This window comes from Pan paniscus, chromosome 20 (assembly GCF_029289425.2).
Source record: "Pan paniscus chromosome 20, NHGRI_mPanPan1-v2.0_pri, whole genome shotgun sequence".
In the NCBI taxonomy this organism is placed as follows: Eukaryota; Metazoa; Chordata; class Mammalia; order Primates; family Hominidae; genus Pan; species Pan paniscus.
Window position 1 is genome coordinate 11,454,486 of NC_073269.2, and position 18,716 is coordinate 11,473,201.

Sequence of the window (18,716 nt, forward strand, 5' to 3'; positions counted from 1 at the left end):
TCCTCTGAGGAGGATGAGGAGGGACAAGGTCTGGAACTGACCCTGGGTCATGACCTTGAGCATTTAGTCCTGGACTCGCATCAGCCCGATGAGGTCCCAGGACCCAGTGTCAATACCTGGAGCTCCTGCCAGCAGCATCAGGGTCACACGGAGAAATGCAGACTCTAGGGTCCACCCCAGACTTACTTGGCTTCAGGTCCACATATCTGACTTTAGCAAACCCTGAGGATGTACACTGCCATCTGAGACACATTTCCCCAGAAAGAGAGGCTGGTGGGAAGATTCCACTGAGCTGAGAGAAGCCCCCCACAGCTGATCTTCTCCTGTCTCCATTTGGTTGAAATTTCACATTTTCTTTTCTTTTGAAAGGGGAAGCTCAAAAGAAACATGATGCCCTGGGCTTTACAGAAGAAACGAGAAATCCACATGGCCAAGGCCCATCGGAGACGAGCTGCGAGGTCTGCTCTCCCCATGAGACTCACCAGCTGCATCTTCCAGAGGCCGGTGACGAGGATCAGGTCTCATCCTGACAACCAGGTCAGACGCAGAAAAGGGGATGAGCACCTGGAGAAGCCGCAGCAACTCTGCGCCTACCGGAGACTGCAGGCCCTGCAGCCCTGCAGCAGCCAAGGAGAAGGTTCAAGTCCACTGCATTTGGAGAGCGTCTTAAGTATCCTTGCAGCGGGGACGGCCAGTGAATCTCTGGACAGAGCTGGTGCTGAGCGTGTCCACAGCCCGCTTGAGCCCACCCCTGGGCAGTTTCCAGCTGTGGCAGGGGGGCCAACCCCAGGAATGGGTTGTCAGCTCCCACCGCCCCTCTCTGGCCAATTGGTGACTCCTGCAGATATCCGGAGACAGGCCAGGAGGGTGAAGAAAGCCAGGGAGAGACTGGCCAAGGCCTTGCAGGCAGACAGGCTGGCCAGGCAGGCAGAAATGCTGACATGTAGATGAAGCGCAGTCCCGGGCTTTCGGTCCCTTTCTTTTAATGCCCATCCTCATTCCTACTCTGAATTGTCACCCTTTTCCCTTCCCCACCAGTTCTTTAATAAAAGTATTTGAAAGGCAACAGGTGTAAGGAGTGGATGGTTTTGTGGTGAGAAATTGGGTTTTATGGGATGAGGAAGGAGACCTTTACATGTCACTGTACATCTCAGTTTCTGTTTACCATGATTTTAATTAATTGGGTTTTTTTTGTTTGTTTGTTTGTTTTGAGACGGAGTCTTGCTCTGTTGCCCAGGCTGGAGTGCAATGACATGATCTCGGCTCACTGCAACCTCCACCTCCCAGGTTCAAGCAATTCTCCTGCCTCAGCCTTCCAAGTTCCAAGTAGCTGGGATTACAGGCGCCTGCCACCACATCCGGCTATTGTTTGTATTTTTTTTAGTAGAGACGAGGTATCACCATGTCGGCCAGGCTGGTCTCAAACTCCCGACCTCAGGTGATCCACCTGCCTCAGCCTCCCAAAGTGCTGGGATTACAGGCATGAGCCACCGCGCCCAGCCACGCCCAGCTAATTTTTGTATTCTTGGTAGAGTCAGGGTTTCATCATGTTGGCCAGGCTGGTCTTGTCCTGACCTCAAGTGATCTGCCCACCTCAGCCTCCCAAACAGAATTTATTGTTATTATTATTTTGAAGAACTCCAAGTCCTGCCAGGGCAGGGTGGTTTACACCTGTTATCCCAGCACTTTGGGAGGCCGAGGCGGACAGATCGTTTGAGGTCAGGAGTTTGTGACCAGCCTGGCCAACTTGGTGAAACCCCATCTCTACTAAAAACACAAAAATTAGGCCGGGTGTGGTGGCTCACGCCTGTAATCCTAGCACTTTAGGAGGCCGTGGTGGTTGGATCACTTGAGGTCAGGAGTTTAAGACCAGCCTGGCCAACATGGTGAAACCTCATCTCTACTAAAAATACAAAAATTCGCTGGGCGCGGTGGCGGGTGCCTGTAATCCCAGCTACTCAGGAGGCTGAGGCAGGATAATTGCTTGAACCCGGGGGGGCAGAGGTTGCAGTGAGCCGAGATCGCACCAGTGCACTCCAGCCTGCACGACAGAGCAAGACTCTGTTTCGAAAAAAAAAAAAATACAAAAGTTAGCTAGGCTTGGTGGTGGGCACCTGTAATAACAGTGACTCGAGAGGCTGAGGCAGGAGAATTGCTTGAATCCGGGAGGCGGAATTTGCAGTGAGCTGAGATCACACCACTGCACTCCAGCCTGGGTGACAGAGCCAGATTCTAACTCAAAAAAAAAAAAAAAAAAGAACTCTAAGTCCTTCATTTCTAAGTCAAGAAGAGGACATTTCTGTCATTTCAGGGGGTCTCAGATTTTGCAGCTCATTTGAATTTCACAGTAAAATTTAAAAGGACTGGTGTCTGGATCCCAGGCAGGATCATTTGCATCCGTATAATGGAGTTTGCTGAGGTGCTGAGGGAGACATCAGTACCTTGAAATTGCCCTACATGATTAAATCTGTAAGCTAATTGTGTCTTTTTTTTTTTTTTTTTTTAATTTGAGACGGAGTCTCACTCTGTCGCCCAGGCTGGAGTGCAGTGGCGCGATCTCAGCTCACTGCAAGTTCTGTCTCCTGGGTTCACGCCATTCTCCTGCCTCAGCCTCCCGAGTAGCTGGAACTACAGGCCCCCACCATCACGCCCAGCTAATTTTTTTTGTATTTTTTAGTAGAGACGGGGTTTCACAGTGTGAGCCAGGACGGTCTCAGCTCCTGACTTCATGATCCTCCTGCTTTGGCCTCCCAAAGTGCTGGGATTACAGGCGTGAGCCACCGCACCCGGCCCTAATTGTGTCTTAAACTTCCTAGTCCCAGGTCCAAATTGGCAAAATAGCCAGTATTTCTCTGCATCCCCAAAAATCAAACCAGGAGGATTTACGCAAGGAAAAGATTGTGAAAAATCATAAGAAAAAACTGAGTAGTCACTGCAGAGACCAAGGCTGCAGAAATTGTATTTTTTTATCTGTTTATCTATCAGGTGTTGGGTGTTTGTTTGTTTTGAGACAAATTCTCACTCTCGCCCCGGCTGGAGTGCAGTGGCGTGATCTCAGATCACTGCAACCTCCACCTCCCAGGTTCAAGGGATTCATGTACCTCAGCCTCCCAAGTAGCTGAGATTACAGGTGCCCACCACCATGCCTGGCTAATTTTTGCATTTTTAGTAGAAACAGGGTTTCATCATGTTGGCCAGGCTGGCCTCGAACTCCTGGCCTCAACCAATTCACCTTTCTCGGCCTGTCAAAGTGCTGCGATTAGAGGCGCGAGCCACTGCACCCAGGTGTGTGGGGTTTTTTTTTGTTTTTTTGTTTTGTATTGTTTTGTTTTGAGACAGAGTCTCGCTCTGTCACTCAGGCTGGAGTGCAGGGGCGCTATCTCAGCTCACTGCAAGCTCCACCTCCCAGGTTCATGCCATTCTCCTGCCTCCGCCTCCCAAGTAGCTGGGACTACAGGTGCCCACCACCATACCCGCTATTTTTTGTATTTTTAGTAGAGACAGGGTTTCACCGTGTTACCCAGGATGGTCTTGATCTCCTGACCTCGTTATCCACCTGCCTTGGCCTCCCAAAGTGCTGGGATTACAGGCATGAGCCACTACGCCCGGCCTGTGTTGTTTTTAATTGTATGTATTTAAGGCATACATGATGTTTTGATGCACGTATATGTAGCGAAATGATTACTACAATGAAGCAAAGGAACATATCTGTCTCCTGATGTAATTACCTTTGTGTACGTGTGTGTAGAAAGAGTAGCTGAAATCTACTCTTTCGGCAAATTCCCAGTATACAAGGCGGTATTCCTGAGGTTGCTTTTATGGGATGGAAGTTTGCTACAGATTGGCCATAAGTGGAAGTTTATATCTCAGTCTCTTTTCCTCAATTGTTATTGGCATAGAACTTACATAGAGCAAAGTGCAAAAAATCAGACACGTACATCTTCATGAACTTTCACAAACTGAACGCACTCATGCCCAGCACTGAAATCCATGAATAGAATAGCGGATTCATCCCCAGGTGCCTTTTCCCGCCACCTCATCCTGCCTCCCACGAAGGCACCCTCTGTTGTAACAGCACCTAGGATTAGTTTGGCTGGTTTTTGTTTCACGTGTAGGGAACCACATGGTATGCACTGTCTTGGGTTTGGATTAACCTCAGCTTTGAGAGATCAAGGCTTAAGGTTGTGCCGGTTGTCATTTGTGAGCTCTGATTGCTGTGAGAAGATCCGATGGGTGCAGATGCCCCAGTATTTATTCATTCTCCTGCTGTTCATTGGCTGGTTTCTGACAAGAGCTATTATGACTGCAGGTTCTGTGCCCCTCAGAACATGAAATTGGTGGGCACGCATGTACAATGTTGAGATAAATGCTGTGTGCAAGGGAAGAGGGTAGACGTTTATACGGCTTTTGGGGTTTGTTTGAGACGGAGTATCGATCTGTTGCCCAGGCTGGAGTGTAGTGGCGCGATCTCGGCTCACTGCAACCCTCGCCTCCCAGGTTCAAGCGATTCTCCCGCCTCAGCCTCCCAACTAGCTGGGATTACAGGCATCCACCATCAGGCCTAGCTAATTTTTGTATTTTTGTGGAGATGGTGTTTCACCATGTTTGCCTGGCTGGTCTTGAATTCCTGATCTCAGGTGATCTGCCTGCCTCGGCCTCCCAAAGTGCTGGGATCACAAGCTTGAGCCACCGCCTGTTTGTTCTTTTGAGACAGTCTCTCTCTCACCCAGGCTGGAGTGCACTGGCGCAATCTTGTCTCACCGCAACCTCCACCTCTGGGTTCAAGCAATTCTCCTGCATCAGCCTCCCGAGTAGCTGAGACTACAGGCGTACGCCACCATGCCTGGCTAATTCTTTTGTATTTTCAATAGAGAGGAGGTTTCACCATGTTGGCCAGGCTGGTCTCAAACTCCTGACCTCAAGTAATCCGTGCGCTTCAGCCTCCTGAAGTGCTGGGATTACAGGTGTAAGCCACTGTGCCCAGCCTACAGCTTTTGTTTTTGAGACAGGGTCTTGCTCTGTCACCCAGGCTGGAGTGCAGTAGCTCAATCACAACTCACTACAGCCTTGATCTCCTGGGCTCAAGTGGTCCTCCCACTTCAGCCTCCTAAGTAGATGGGACTACAGGCAGGCATCGCCATGCCTCACAATGCTTATTTTTCATTTTTTGTAGAGATAAGGTCTTCCTATGTTGTCCAAGTTGGTTCTAGACTACTGAGCTCAAGCGATCCTCCCACCTCTGCTTCCCAAAATGCTGGGATTACAGGCATAAACCACCATGCCTGGCCCTATACAGCTTTAATAGATGTTTGCATATAGTTTTCCAAAGTGGTTATTCCAATTTAAACTCCCACTATCCTTACAGGAAAGACTGGTCCCTCCATAATCTAGTCAGCACTTGGTGTTTCTGTGTTTTTCCCTTTAGCTAAGTTGATATCTATATAATAGTATCTTATTGTAATTTTTATTTTTTTAGCATTTCCCTGAAGCTAAAAGGGTTAAACATTTGCTCAAATTTTGCTGGTCATTTAGGCCGGGCGCGGTAGCTCGTGCCTATAATCTCAGCAATTTGGGAGGCCAAGGCGGGTGGATCACTTGAGGTCAGGCGTTCAAGACCAGCCTGGGCAACATGGTAAAACCCTGTGTCTACTTAAAATACAAAAATTAGCTGGACGTGGTGGTGGGAGCCTGTAATCCCACCTACTCAGGAGGCTGAGGCAGGAGAATCGCTTGAACCCAGAAGGCAGAGTTGCGCTGAGCCAAGATCGTGCCACTGCACTCCAGCCTGGGTGACAGAACAAGACTCCACCTGAAAATTAATGATAATAATAATAATAATAATAATTTTTTACGGTCACTTGTTTATATTCTTTTGTGTAGGGTCCATTCAAGTTTTTCACCCAGTTTCAAGTGTGTTTTCATTATTTTTCTGTTTGTTTGACATTATTCTTTTTTTTTTAAATATTAAAATTTTTTTTTTATATATACTCTGGCTTGATGTACTTTCCTGGGGTTACAGAATCAAAACCTCTTCCCCCACTCCGGTTTTCCACGCTTTCTCTCTTACTGATGTATTTGAATGAATAGTTGCTCTTAATGTATCTTAATATGGTTCAAATTTGAATTTGCTCCTTTCTATTTAGAGTTTCATTGTATCAAGAAGGAAGATTGTCTCCTCATTGACTGTGAAGCTGTTCTTCTACCTAGTTTTTAATTAAAGCTATATACTGTGTTTTATACTTAGAACTGAAACTAAGAGTATAAGAAATTAGGCCAGGCACGGTGGCTCACGCCTGTAATCCTAGCACTTTGAGAGGCCAAGGCAGGTGCATCACTTGAGGTCAGTAGTTCGAGACCACCCTGGCCAACATGGTGAAACCCCGTCTCCACAAAAAATACAAAAATAAGCTGGGTGTGGTGGCATGTGCCTATAGTCCCAGCTACTTGGGAGGCTGAAGCAGGAGAATCATTGAACCCAGGAGGCAGAGGTTGCAGTGAGCTGAGATCCCACCACTGCTCTCCAGCCTGGGTGACAGAGTGAGACCCCATCTCCAAAGAAAAGAGAGAAAAGAAAGAAAGAAAGAAAGAAAGAGAAAGAAAGAAAGGAAGGAAGGAAGGAAGGAAGGAAGGAAGGAAGGAAGGAAGGAAGGAAAATTAAAATGAGACTGAACCTAGAAAAAAGGTAGATTAGCAAAGTGGAACAAGGTTCAAGAGCAAATATTCCCACCAAAGCATGAACAACATTGGAAAATTCAGAGACAAGTGGGATGTGATTAAAAGAAGAGTAGAGAGAACTTGGACAAGAATGGATATCAGAAGTGAAGGAGACATATGCACCTTCCAAACCAATGAAAGACATCAACCCACAGATGCAATTGACTCCACACCCTCTAGGCAAAGGAAATACACAGGAAGCAATAATGAGCTACACTGTGGCCTACAAACCAACCACAACGAGAAAGAGTTTAGAGAATGTGGAAACCAAAGAAGCAAGGAAAAGCCTGACAGCTGACATCTCAACACAGGTAAAATGAGATAGACATCAGTGGGGCACCATTTCTAATATGCTGAAAGAAATTTGTCAAACCAGACACCCGTACCTCACAGCAATATTGCCCCCAAATAAAGATGCCTAAATAAAAGTGTAAAGGAAAAGAATTAGTTGTTAGCAGCATTGAATTAGAAAAAAAATACTAGAATGAATTCTCAAGTCCACAGGGAAATAATCCCAGATTGAATGCTAGAAATGCAGAAAGGAATAAAGATGAATGCACAAGATAATCTGTAGGTAAATATTAGTGCATATTGCTTTATGAAGCAATACTAGAAATGTCTCCTGGAGAGTAACATATGTGTAGAAATAATATGCATGAGAATGGTAATACAAAAGTCAGAAACAGCTAAAAAGAGAATTAAAAGTGTTCTAACGTATTTGCATTTTGTGGGAGGGGTTAAAGTAATTAATTGTATCAGAGTATAGGATTTAATTATTAGCATAACTACACAGATCTGTATGGCTGTAACTAGCAAGTTCATGGAGATAACAATAAAATAATAAACATATTTGATTCAAAGTCAGTCAAGTAAAGGCAAAAGGAACGTGAGTCAGTTAAGTCAAAACCTAGGAAAAATGAGATGATTGAAACAATTTCAAATTTACTGGTAATTATATTAAATGTAAATGCACAAAATAGAACTTTTTTTTTTTTTTTTTGAGATGGAGTCTCACTCTGTCGCCCATGCTGAGCTGCAGTGGTGCGATCTCCGCTCACCGCAACCTCTGCCTCCCAGGTTCAAGCGATTATCCTGCCTCAGCCTCCCGAGTAGCTGGGATTACAGGTGCATGCCACCACACCAGGGTAAGTTTTGTATTTTTAGTAGAAATGGGGTTTCACCATGTTGGCCAGGCTGGTCTCGAACTCTTGACCTCAGGTGATCTACCTGCCTTGGTCTCCCAAAGTGCTGGGATTATAGGCGTAAGCCACCTCTCCCAGCCAAAGTAGTAATTTCTTTGCAACAACTGTGTGATATATTCTATAGGATTGTGAATAAAAGTTTTGGGCTTTCTTTTCTTAAAGAACATTGAAATGGTCTTTAGTTTTTGTTATTAAATCAAATATTACGTGAACATTGATGTACATAGACAGTTCCATTCCTATTTCTATAGAAAGTATTCAAAGATGTTTGGAAAACTGGGAGAAAAAGGGAAACATATCTAAAATGCTGATATTAACTGTAAATACCACCCCGCCACACACACACACACGTATTAAATTCTTTCTCTACTCACACTCTGTGTAGGTAACACCACATTGGTTTCTGTATAAAGATTTAGAAATGCCTCAAATCCAATGGGCGGAGACAGGGTGTTCCCTGTGGATTATCCACTGATTGCATTATCACTCGCTTTCTCTATAAAAAGGGGAACCAGATGCAGAAGTCACTGCATTTTCCGGCAAGCCAAGGGTTGTCTGCATCTCAAGAGTGGGGTCAGCAAGAGAAACTCTACGGCTATGGGAGAGCCTGCGTTCACCTCTTTTCCGAGCCCACCTGTTCTGGTGAGTACGGGATTTTTAATGATTACAGGAATGTCCATATGTGTCCTTTTTCTTTCTGTAAGACAGCTTTACAGTTAGCAGTGGGTTGTTCTTAAAACTGGATGTTGTGGAAAGTTATACCTCAGGTGTTAATATTTGTTGAATAATGTTCAAAGTATTCTCATTTTTGCCTATGAAAATCTATGGGGATAATAGTTTTGATTTTTTTTTTAAAAATCCAACATCACTAGGAAAGGGAAGAAGTATTATTTGGCCTTGCAGTCTTCAAATTGTCTCCCTCTCTGGAAACCTCCTGAACCAGAAATTGCTTGGTCCGTTTTTTTAAAAAAACAAAAAACAAAAAAAATTAGTTCTCTGGTAAAATTTCATGATGAGTTGCTTATTCCCTAAACTCACTGTCACGATTCGTTGTAGTGAATTTCTTTTCTGTTTCTCTGTTTCTCCTCCTTCCGTCCCTCTCTGTCACTCCCTTCTTCTTCATCATGGAACTTACTTATATCTGATATTCCACCAGAAATTTGTTTTTAGTGCGTTTATTATGTCTTCCTTCTCACCAAGATGCAAATCAACAGAGTGGTGATTTATGAAGTTTACTTCTGGATCAGGGGTTCTACTGCACAGCTTGGCACATCATAAGTGCCCTGTAACTAAGGGGACTAAATAATTTTCCCTCCAAAGGGGAACATCTTGGGTCATTATTAATCTTTATGCCAGGGGTACTGTAAGGGGTAGTATTAATCTTTATGCCAGGACAACAAAAAATGAAATGAGAAGGACAGAAACAAAGGCTTTAAAATGGAAAGTGCACTGATGAGGTTTGTGGGGGAAACAGCTTTATGAGACTAGAGTCTTCCAACTGAGTTAGAGCAAGAAAGGACGTCAAATCTTAGGAGGCGCTTGATCATCTTTCTCAGTATGTCATCAAAAGATTCTCTCATGGTAGAACTCTAGTTAATTGAGCTTCTTAGAAACAGAAGGCAAACATGGTGTTTCTGAGGTTTTTCTTCATGAGCAGGAGGTGTTCAGGTGAAGGTGGGATCTGGGTGTGGCAGTGAGTATTTAAGGTGGCGAGTGCACGATTTCTTTGGAAACCAGAGAGTCAAGGAGCTATGAAAATGATGTTGTGTCCTGAAGCACAGCAGAAAGAGATACAGAGAAGCGTGAGGTCTTGGTGAACAGGGAAGTCTGGGATCCCAGTGTCCTGTTGGGGATGGGTTAGGAGGCACCAGCATCTGTGTAGCTGACAGTGGCAGGGAAGAGAAGAGAGGGGTGACCTCTGAGGAGGATGAGGAGGGACAAGGTCTGGAACTGACCCTGGGTCATGACCTTGAGCATTTAGTCCTGGACTCGCATCAGCCCGATGAGGTCCCAGGACCCAGTGTCAATACCTGGAGCTCCTGCCAGCAGCATCAGGGTCACACGGAGAAATGCAGACTCTAGGGTCCACCCCAGACTTACTTGGCTTCAGGTCCACATATCTGACTTTAGCAAACCCTGAGGATGTACACTGCCATTTGAGACACATTTCCCCAGAAAGAGAGGCTGGTGGGAAGATTCCACTGAGCTGAGAGAAGCCCCCCACAGCTGATCTTCTCCTGTCTCCATTTGGTTGAAATTTCACATTTTCTTTTCTTTTGAAAGGGGAAGCTCAAAAGAAACATGATGCCCTGGGCTTTACAGAAGAAACGAGAAATCCACATGGCCAAGGCCCATCGGAGACGAGCTGCGAGGTCTGCTCTCCCCATGAGACTCACCAGCTGCATCTTCCAGAGGCCGGTGACGAGGATCAGGTCTCATCCTGACAACCAGGTCAGACGCAGAAAAGGGGATGAGCACCTGGAGAAGCCGCAGCAACTCTGCACCTACCGGAGACTGCAGGCCCTGCAGCCCTGCAGCAGCCAAGGAGAAGGTTCAAGTCCACTGCATTTGGAGAGCGTCTTAAGTATCCTTGCAGCGGGGACGGCCAGTGAATCTCTGGACAGAGCTGGTGCTGAGCGTGTCCACAGCCCGCTTGAGCCCACCCCTGGGCAGTTTCCAGCTGTGGCAGGGGGGCCAACCCCAGGAATGGGTTGTCAGCTCCCACCGCCCCTCTCTGGCCAATTGGTGACTCCTGCAGATATCCGGAGACAGGCCAGGAGGGTGAAGAAAGCCAGGGAGAGACTGGCCAAGGCCTTGCAGGCAGACAGGCTGGCCAGGCAGGCAGAAATGCTGACATGTAGATGAAGCGCAGTCCTGGGCTTTCGGTCCCTTTCTTTTAATGCCCATCCTCATTCCTACTCTGAATTGTCACCCTTTTCCCTTCCCCACCAGTTCTTTAATAAAAGTATTTGAAAGGCAACAGGTGTAAGGAGTGGATGGTTTTGTGGTGAGAAATTGGGTTTTATGGGATGAGGAAGGAGACCTTTACATGTCACTGTACATCTCAGTTTCTGTTTACCATGATTTTAATTAATTGGGTTTTTTTTGTTTGTTTGTTTGTTTTGAGACGGAGTCTTGCTCTGTTGCCCAGGCTGGAGTGCAATGACATGATCTCGGCTCACTGCAACCTCCACCTCCCAGGTTCAAGCAATTCTCCTGCCTCAGCCTTCCAAGTTCCAAGTAGCTGGGATTACAGGCGCCTGCCACCACATCCGGCTATTGTTTGTATTTTTTTTAGTAGAGACGAGGTATCACCATGTCGGCCAGGCTGGTCTCAAACTCCCGACCTCAGGTGATCCACCTGCCTCAGCCTCCCAAAGTGCTGGGATTACAGGCATGAGCCACCGCGCCCAGCCACGCCCAGCTAATTTTTGTATTCTTGGTAGAGTCAGGGTTTCATCATGTTGGCCAGGCTGGTCTTGTCCTGACCTCAAGTGATCTGCCCACCTCAGCCTCCCAAACAGAATTTATTGTTATTATTATTTTGAAGAACTCCAAGTCCTGCCAGGGCAGGGTGGTTTACACCTGTTATCCCAGCACTTTGGGAGGCCGAGGCGGACAGATCGTTTGAGGTCAGGAGTTTGTGACCAGCCTGGCCAACTTGGTGAAACCCCATCTCTACTAAAAACACAAAAATTAGGCCGGGTGTGGTGGCTCACGCCTGTAATCCTAGCACTTTAGGAGGCCGTGGTGGTTGGATCACTTGAGGTCAGGAGTTTAAGACCAGCCTGGCCAACATGGTGAAACCTCATCTCTACTAAAAATACAAAAATTCGCTGGGCGCGGTGGCGGGTGCCTGTAATCCCAGCTACTCAGGAGGCTGAGGCAGGATAATTGCTTGAACCCGGGGGGGCAGAGGTTGCAGTGAGCCGAGATCGCACCAGTGCACTCCAGCCTGCACGACAGAGCAAGACTCTGTTTCGAAAAAAAAAAAAATACAAAAGTTAGCTAGGCTTGGTGGTGGGCACCTGTAATAACAGTGACTCGAGAGGCTGAGGCAGGAGAATTGCTTGAATCCGGGAGGCGGAATTTGCAGTGAGCTGAGATCACACCACTGCACTCCAGCCTGGGTGACAGAGCCAGATTCTAACTCAAAAAAAAAAAAAAAAAAGAACTCTAAGTCCTTCATTTCTAAGTCAAGAAGAGGACATTTCTGTCATTTCAGGGGGTCTCAGATTTTGCAGCTCATTTGAATTTCACAGTAAAATTTAAAAGGACTGGTGTCTGGATCCCAGGCAGGATCATTTGCATCCGTATAATGGAGTTTGCTGAGGTGCTGAGGGAGACATCAGTACCTTGAAATTGCCCTACATGATTAAATCTGTAAGCTAATTGTGTCTTTTTTTTTTTTTTTTTTAATTTGAGACGGAGTCTCACTCTGTCGCCCAGGCTGGAGTGCAGTGGCGCGATCTCAGCTCACTGCAAGTTCTGTCTCCTGGGTTCACGCCATTCTCCTGCCTCAGCCTCCCGAGTAGCTGGAACTACAGGCCCCCACCATCACGCCCAGCTAATTTTTTTTGTATTTTTTAGTAGAGACGGGGTTTCACAGTGTGAGCCAGGACGGTCTCAGCTCCTGACTTCATGATCCTCCTGCTTTGGCCTCCCAAAGTGCTGGGATTACAGGCGTGAGCCACCGCACCCGGCCCTAATTGTGTCTTAAACTTCCTAGTCCCAGGTCCAAATTGGCAAAATAGCCAGTATTTCTCTGCATCCCCAAAAATCAAACCAGGAGGATTTACGCAAGGAAAAGATTGTGAAAAATCATAAGAAAAAACTGAGTAGTCACTGCAGAGACCAAGGCTGCAGAAATTGTATTTTTTTATCTGTTTATCTATCAGGTGTTGGGTGTTTGTTTGTTTTGAGACAAATTCTCACTCTCGCCCCGGCTGGAGTGCAGTGGCGTGATCTCAGATCACTGCAACCTCCACCTCCCAGGTTCAAGGGATTCATGTACCTCAGCCTCCCAAGTAGCTGAGATTACAGGTGCCCACCACCATGCCTGGCTAATTTTTGCATTTTTAGTAGAAACAGGGTTTCATCATGTTGGCCAGGCTGGCCTCGAACTCCTGGCCTCAACCAATTCACCTTTCTCGGCCTGTCAAAGTGCTGCGATTAGAGGCGCGAGCCACTGCACCCAGGTGTGTGGGGGTTTTTTTTTGTTTTTTTGTTTTGTATTGTTTTGTTTTGAGACAGCGTCTCGCTCTGTCACTCAGGCTGGAGTGCAGGGGCGCTATCTCAGCTCACTGCAAGCTCCACCTCCCAGGTTCATGCCATTCTCCTGCCTCCGCCTCCCAAGTAGCTGGGACTACAGGTGCCCACCACCATACCCGCTATTTTTTGTATTTTTAGTAGAGACAGGGTTTCACCGTGTTACCCAGGATGGTCTTGATCTCCTGACCTCGTTATCCACCTGCCTTGGCCTCCCAAAGTGCTGGGATTACAGGCATGAGCCACTACGCCCGGCCTGTGTTGTTTTTAATTGTATGTATTTAAGGCATACATGATGTTTTGATGCACGTATATGTAGCGAAATGATTACTACAATGAAGCAAAGGAACATATCTGTCTCCTGATGTAATTACCTTTGTGTACGTGTGTGTAGAAAGAGTAGCTGAAATCTACTCTTTCGGCAAATTCCCAGTATACAAGGCGGTATTCCTGAGGTTGCTTTTATGGGATGGAAGTTTGCTACAGATTGGCCATAAGTGGAAGTTTATATCTCAGTCTCTTTTCCTCAATTGTTATTGGCATAGAACTTACATAGAGCAAAGTGCAAAAAATCAGACACGTACATCTTCATGAACTTTCACAAACTGAACGCACTCATGCCCAGCACTGAAATCCATGAATAGAATAGCGGATTCATCCCCAGGTGCCTTTTCCCGCCACCTCATCCTGCCTCCCACGAAGGCACCCTCTGTTGTAACAGCACCTAGGATTAGTTTGGCTGGTTTTTGTTTCACGTGTAGGGAACCACATGGTATGCACTGTCTTGGGTTTGGATTAACCTCAGCTTTGAGAGATCAAGGCTTAAGGTTGTGCCGGTTGTCATTTGTGAGCTCTGATTGCTGTGAGAAGATCCGATGGGTGCAGATGCCCCAGTATTTATTCATTCTCCTGCTGTTCATTGGCTGGTTTCTGACAAGAGCTATTATGACTGCAGGTTCTGTGCCCCTCAGAACATGAAATTGGTGGGCACGCATGTACAATGTTGAGATAAATGCTGTGTGCAAGGGAAGAGGGTAGACGTTTATACGGCTTTTGGGGTTTGTTTGAGACGGAGTATCGATCTGTTGCCCAGGCTGGAGTGTAGTGGCGCGATCTCAGCTCACTGCAACCCTCGCCTCCCAGGTTCAAGCGATTCTCCCGCCTCAGCCTCCCAACTAGCTGGGATTACAGGCATCCACCATCAGGCCTAGCTAATTTTTGTATTTTTGTGGAGATGGTGTTTCACCATGTTTGCCTGGCTGGTCTTGAATTCCTGATCTCAGGTGATCTGCCTGCCTCGGCCTCCCAAAGTGCTGGGATTACAAGCTTGAGCCACCGCCTGTTTGTTCTTTTGAGACAGTCTCTCTCTCACCCAGGCTGGAGTGCACTGGCGCAATCTTGTCTCACCGCAACCTCCACCTCTGGGTTCAAGCAATTCTCCTGCATCAGCCTCCCGAGTAGCTGAGACTACAGGCGTACGCCACCATGCCTGGCTAATTTTTTTGTATTTTCAATAGAGAGGAGGTTTCACCATGTTGGCCAGGCTGGTCTCAAACTCCTGACCTCAAGTAATCCGTGTGCTTCAGCCTCCTGAAGTGCTGGGATTACAGGCGTAAGCCACTGTGCCCAGCCTACAGCTTTTGTTTTTGAGACAGGGTCTTGCTCTGTCACCCAGGCTGGAGTGCAGTAGCTCAATCACAACTCACTACAGCCTTGATCTCCTGGGCTCAAGTGATCCTCCCACTTCAGCCTCCTAAGTAGATGGGACTACAGGCAGGCATCGCCATGCCTGACAATGCTTATTTTTCATTTTTTGTAGAGATAAGGTCTTCCTATGTTGTCCAAGTTGGTTCTAGACTACTGAGCTCAAGGGATCCTCCCACCTCTGCTTCCCAAAATGCTGGGATTACAGGCATAAACCACCATGCCTGGCCCTATACAGCTTTAATAGATGTTTGCATATAGTTTTCCAAAGTGGTTATTCCAATTTAAACTCCCACTATCCTTACAGGAAAGACTGGTCCCTCCATAATCTAGTCAGCACTTGGTGTTTCTGTGTTTTTCCCTTTAGCTAAGTTGATATCTATATAATAGTATCTTATTGTAATTTTTATTTTTTTAGCATTTCCCTGAAGCTAAAAGGGTTAAACATTTGCTCAAATTTTGCTGGTCATTTAGGCCGGGCGCGGTAGCTCATGCCTGTAATCTCAGCAATTTGGGAGGCCAAGGCGGGTGGATCACTTGAGGTCAGGCGTTCAAGACCAGCCTGGGCAACATGGTAAAACCCTGTGTCTACTTAAAATACAAAAATTAGCTGGACGTGGTGGTGGGAGCCTGTAATCCCACCTACTCAGGAGGCTGAGGCAGGAGAATCGCTTGAACCCAGAAGGCAGAGTTGCGCTGAGCCAAGATCGTGCCACTGCACTCCAGCCTGGGTGACGGAACAAGACTCCACCTGAAAATTAACGATAATAATAATAATAATAATAATTTTTTACGGTCACTTGTTTATATTCTTTTGTGTAGGGTCCATTCAAGTTTTTCACCCAGTTTCAAGTGTGTTTTCATTATTTTTCTGTTTGTTTGACATTATTATTTTTTTTTAATATTAAAATTTTTTTTATATATACTCTGGCTTGATGTACTTTCCTGGGGGTACAGAATCAAAACCTCTTCCCCCACTCCGGTTTTCCACGCTTTCTCTCTTACTGATGTATTTGAATGAATAGTTGCTCTTAATGTATCTTAATATGGTTCAAATTTGAATTTGCTCCTTTCTATTTAGAGTTTCATTGTATCAAGAAGGAAGATTGTCTCCTCATTGACTGTGAAGCTGTTCTTCTACCTAGTTTTTAATTAAAGCTATTTACTGTGTTTTATACTTGGAACTGAAACTAAGAGTATAAGAAATTAGGCCAGGCACGGTGGCTCACGCCTGTAATCCTAGCACTTTGAGAGGCCAAGGCAGGTGCATCACTTGAGGTCAGTAGTTCGAGACCACCCTGGCCAACATGGTGAAACCCCGTCTCCACAAAAAATACAAAAATAAGCTGGGTGTGGTGGCATGTGCCTATAGTCCCAGCTACTTGGGAGGCTGAAGCAGGAGAATCATTGAACCCAGGAGGCAGAGGTTGCAGTGAGCTGAGATCCTGCCACTGCTCTCCAGCCTGGGTGACAGAGTGAGACCCCATCTCCAAAGAAAAGAGAGAAAAGAAAGAAATAAAGAAAGAGAAAGAAAGAAAGGAAGGAAGGAAGGAAGGAAAGAAGGAAAATTAAAATGAGACTGAACCTAGAAAAAAGGTAGATTAGCAAAGTGGAACAAGGTTCAAGAGCAAATATTCCCACCAAAGCATGAACAACATTGGAAAATTCAGAGACAAGTGGGATGTGATTAAAAGAAGAGTAGAGAGAACTTGGACAAGAATGGATATCAGAAGTGAAGGAGACATATGCACCTTCCAAACCAATGAAAGACATCAACCCACAGATGCAATTGACTCCACACCCTCTAGGCAAAGGAAATACACAGGAAGCAATAATGAGCTACACTGTGGCCTACAAACCAACCACAACGAGAAAGAGTTTAGAGAATGTGGAAACCAAAGAAGCAAGGAAAAGCCTGACAGCTGACATCTCAACACAGGTAAAATGAGATAGACATCAGTGGGGCACCATTTCTAATATGCTGAAAGAAATTTGTCAAACCAGACACCCGTACCTCACAGCAATATTGCCCCCAAATAAAGATGCCTAAATAAAAGTGTAAAGGAAAAGAATTAGTTGTTAGCAGCATTGCATTAGAAAAAAAATACTAGAAAGAATTCTCAAGTCCACAGGGAAATAATCCCAGATTGAATGCTAGAAATGCAGAAAGGAATAAAGATGAATGCACAAGATAATCTGTAGGTAAATATTAGTGCATATTGCTTTATGAAGCAATACTAGAAATGTCTCCTGGAGAGTAAAATATGTGTAGAAATAACATGCATGAGAATGGTAATACAAAAGTCAGAAACAGCTAAAAAGAGAATTAAAAGTGTTCTAAAGTATTCGCATTTTGTGGGAGGGGTTAAAGTAATTAACTGTATCAGAGTATAGGATTTAATTATTAGCATAACTACACAGATTTGTATGGCTGTAACTAGCAAGTTCATGGAGATAACAATAAAATAATAAACATATTTGATTCAAAGTCAGTCAAGTAAAGGCAAAAGGAACGTGAGTCAGTTAAGTCAAAACCTAGGAAAAATGAGATGATTGAAACAATTTCAAATTTACTGGTAATTATATTAAATGTAAATGCACAAAATAGAACTTTTTTTTTTTTTTTTTTGAGATGGAGTCTCACTCTGTCGCCCATGCTGAGCTGCAGTGGTGCGATCTCCGCTCACCGCAACCTCTGCCTCCCAGGTTCAAGCGATTATCCTGCCTCAGCCTCCCGAGTAGCTGGGATTACAGGTGCATGCCACCACACCAGGGTAAGTTTTGTATTTTTAGTAGAAATGGGGTTTCACCATGTTGGCCAGGCTGGTCTCGACATCTTGACCTCAGGTGATCTACCTGCCTTGGTCTCCCAAAGTGCTGGGATTATAGGCGTAAGCCACCTCTCCCGGCCAAAGTAGTAATTTCTTTGCAACAACTGTGTGATATATTCTATAGGATTGTGAATAAAAGTTTTGGGCTTTCTTTTCTTAAAGAACATTGAAATGGTCTTTAGTTTTTGTTATTAAATCAAATATTACGTGAACATTGATGTACATAGACAGTTCCATTCCTATTTCTATAGAAAGTATTCAAAGATGTTTGGAAAACTGGGAGAAAAAGGGAAACATATCTAAAATGCTGATATTAACTGTAAATACCACCCCGCCACACACACACACACGTATTAAATTCTTTCTCTACTCACACTCTGTGTAGGTAACACCACATTGGTTTCTGTATAAAGATTTAGAAATGCCTCAAATCCAATGGGCGGAGACAGGGTGTTCCCTGTGGATTATCCACTGATTGCATTATCACTCGCTTTCTCTATAAAAAGGGGAACCAGATGCAGAAGTCACTGCATTTTCCGGCAAGCCAAGGGTTGTCTGCATCTCAAGAGTGGGGTCAGCAAGAGAAACTCTACGGCTATGGGAGAGCCTGCGTTCACCTCTTTTCCGAGCCCACCTGTTCTGGTGAGTACGGGATTTTTAATGATTACAGGAATGTCCATATGTGTCCTTTTTCTTTCTGTAAGACAGCTTTACAGTTAGCAGTGGGTTGTTCTTAAAACTGGATGTTGTGGAAAGTTATACCTCAGGTGTTAATATTTGTTGAATAATGTTCAAAGTATTCTCATTTTTGCCTATGAAAATCTATGGGGATAATAGTTTTGATTTTTTTTTTAAAAATCCAACATCACTAGGAAAGGGAAGAAGTATTATTTGGCCTTGCAGTCTTCAAATTGTCTCCCTCTCTGGAAACCTCCTGAACCAGAAATTGCTTGGTCCGTTTTTTTAAAAAAACAAAAAACAAAAAAAATTAGTTCTC

General features: G+C 45.2%; 2 protein-coding genes across 2 annotated transcripts; both read left to right on the forward strand.

The window, feature by feature from the left end:
• LOC134729659 (putative methyl-CpG-binding domain protein 3-like 3) lies at positions 1 to 4,539 on the forward strand. The gene has a single exon (XM_063600766.1). The coding sequence runs from the start codon at positions 388 to 390 to the stop codon at positions 949 to 951; it is 564 nt and encodes a 187-aa protein (XP_063456836.1). The 5' UTR covers positions 1 to 387; the 3' UTR covers positions 952 to 4,539.
• Positions 4,540 to 10,204: 5,665 nt separating this feature from the next.
• LOC134729660 (putative methyl-CpG-binding domain protein 3-like 3) lies at positions 10,205 to 14,619 on the forward strand. The gene has a single exon (XM_063600767.1). It carries the CDS (start codon positions 10,218 to 10,220, stop codon positions 10,779 to 10,781), a length of 564 nt encoding a protein of 187 aa, XP_063456837.1. The 5' UTR covers positions 10,205 to 10,217; the 3' UTR covers positions 10,782 to 14,619.
• The last annotated feature ends 4,097 nt before the right edge of the window (positions 14,620 to 18,716 follow it).

What these genes read in the sequence shown, in the direction of transcription:
- LOC134729659 (XM_063600766.1), top strand. Translation starts at nt 388, where the DNA reads ATGATGCCCTGGGCTTTACAGAAGAAACGAGAAATCCACATGGCCAAG.
- LOC134729660 (XM_063600767.1), top strand. Translation starts at nt 10,218, where the DNA reads ATGATGCCCTGGGCTTTACAGAAGAAACGAGAAATCCACATGGCCAAG.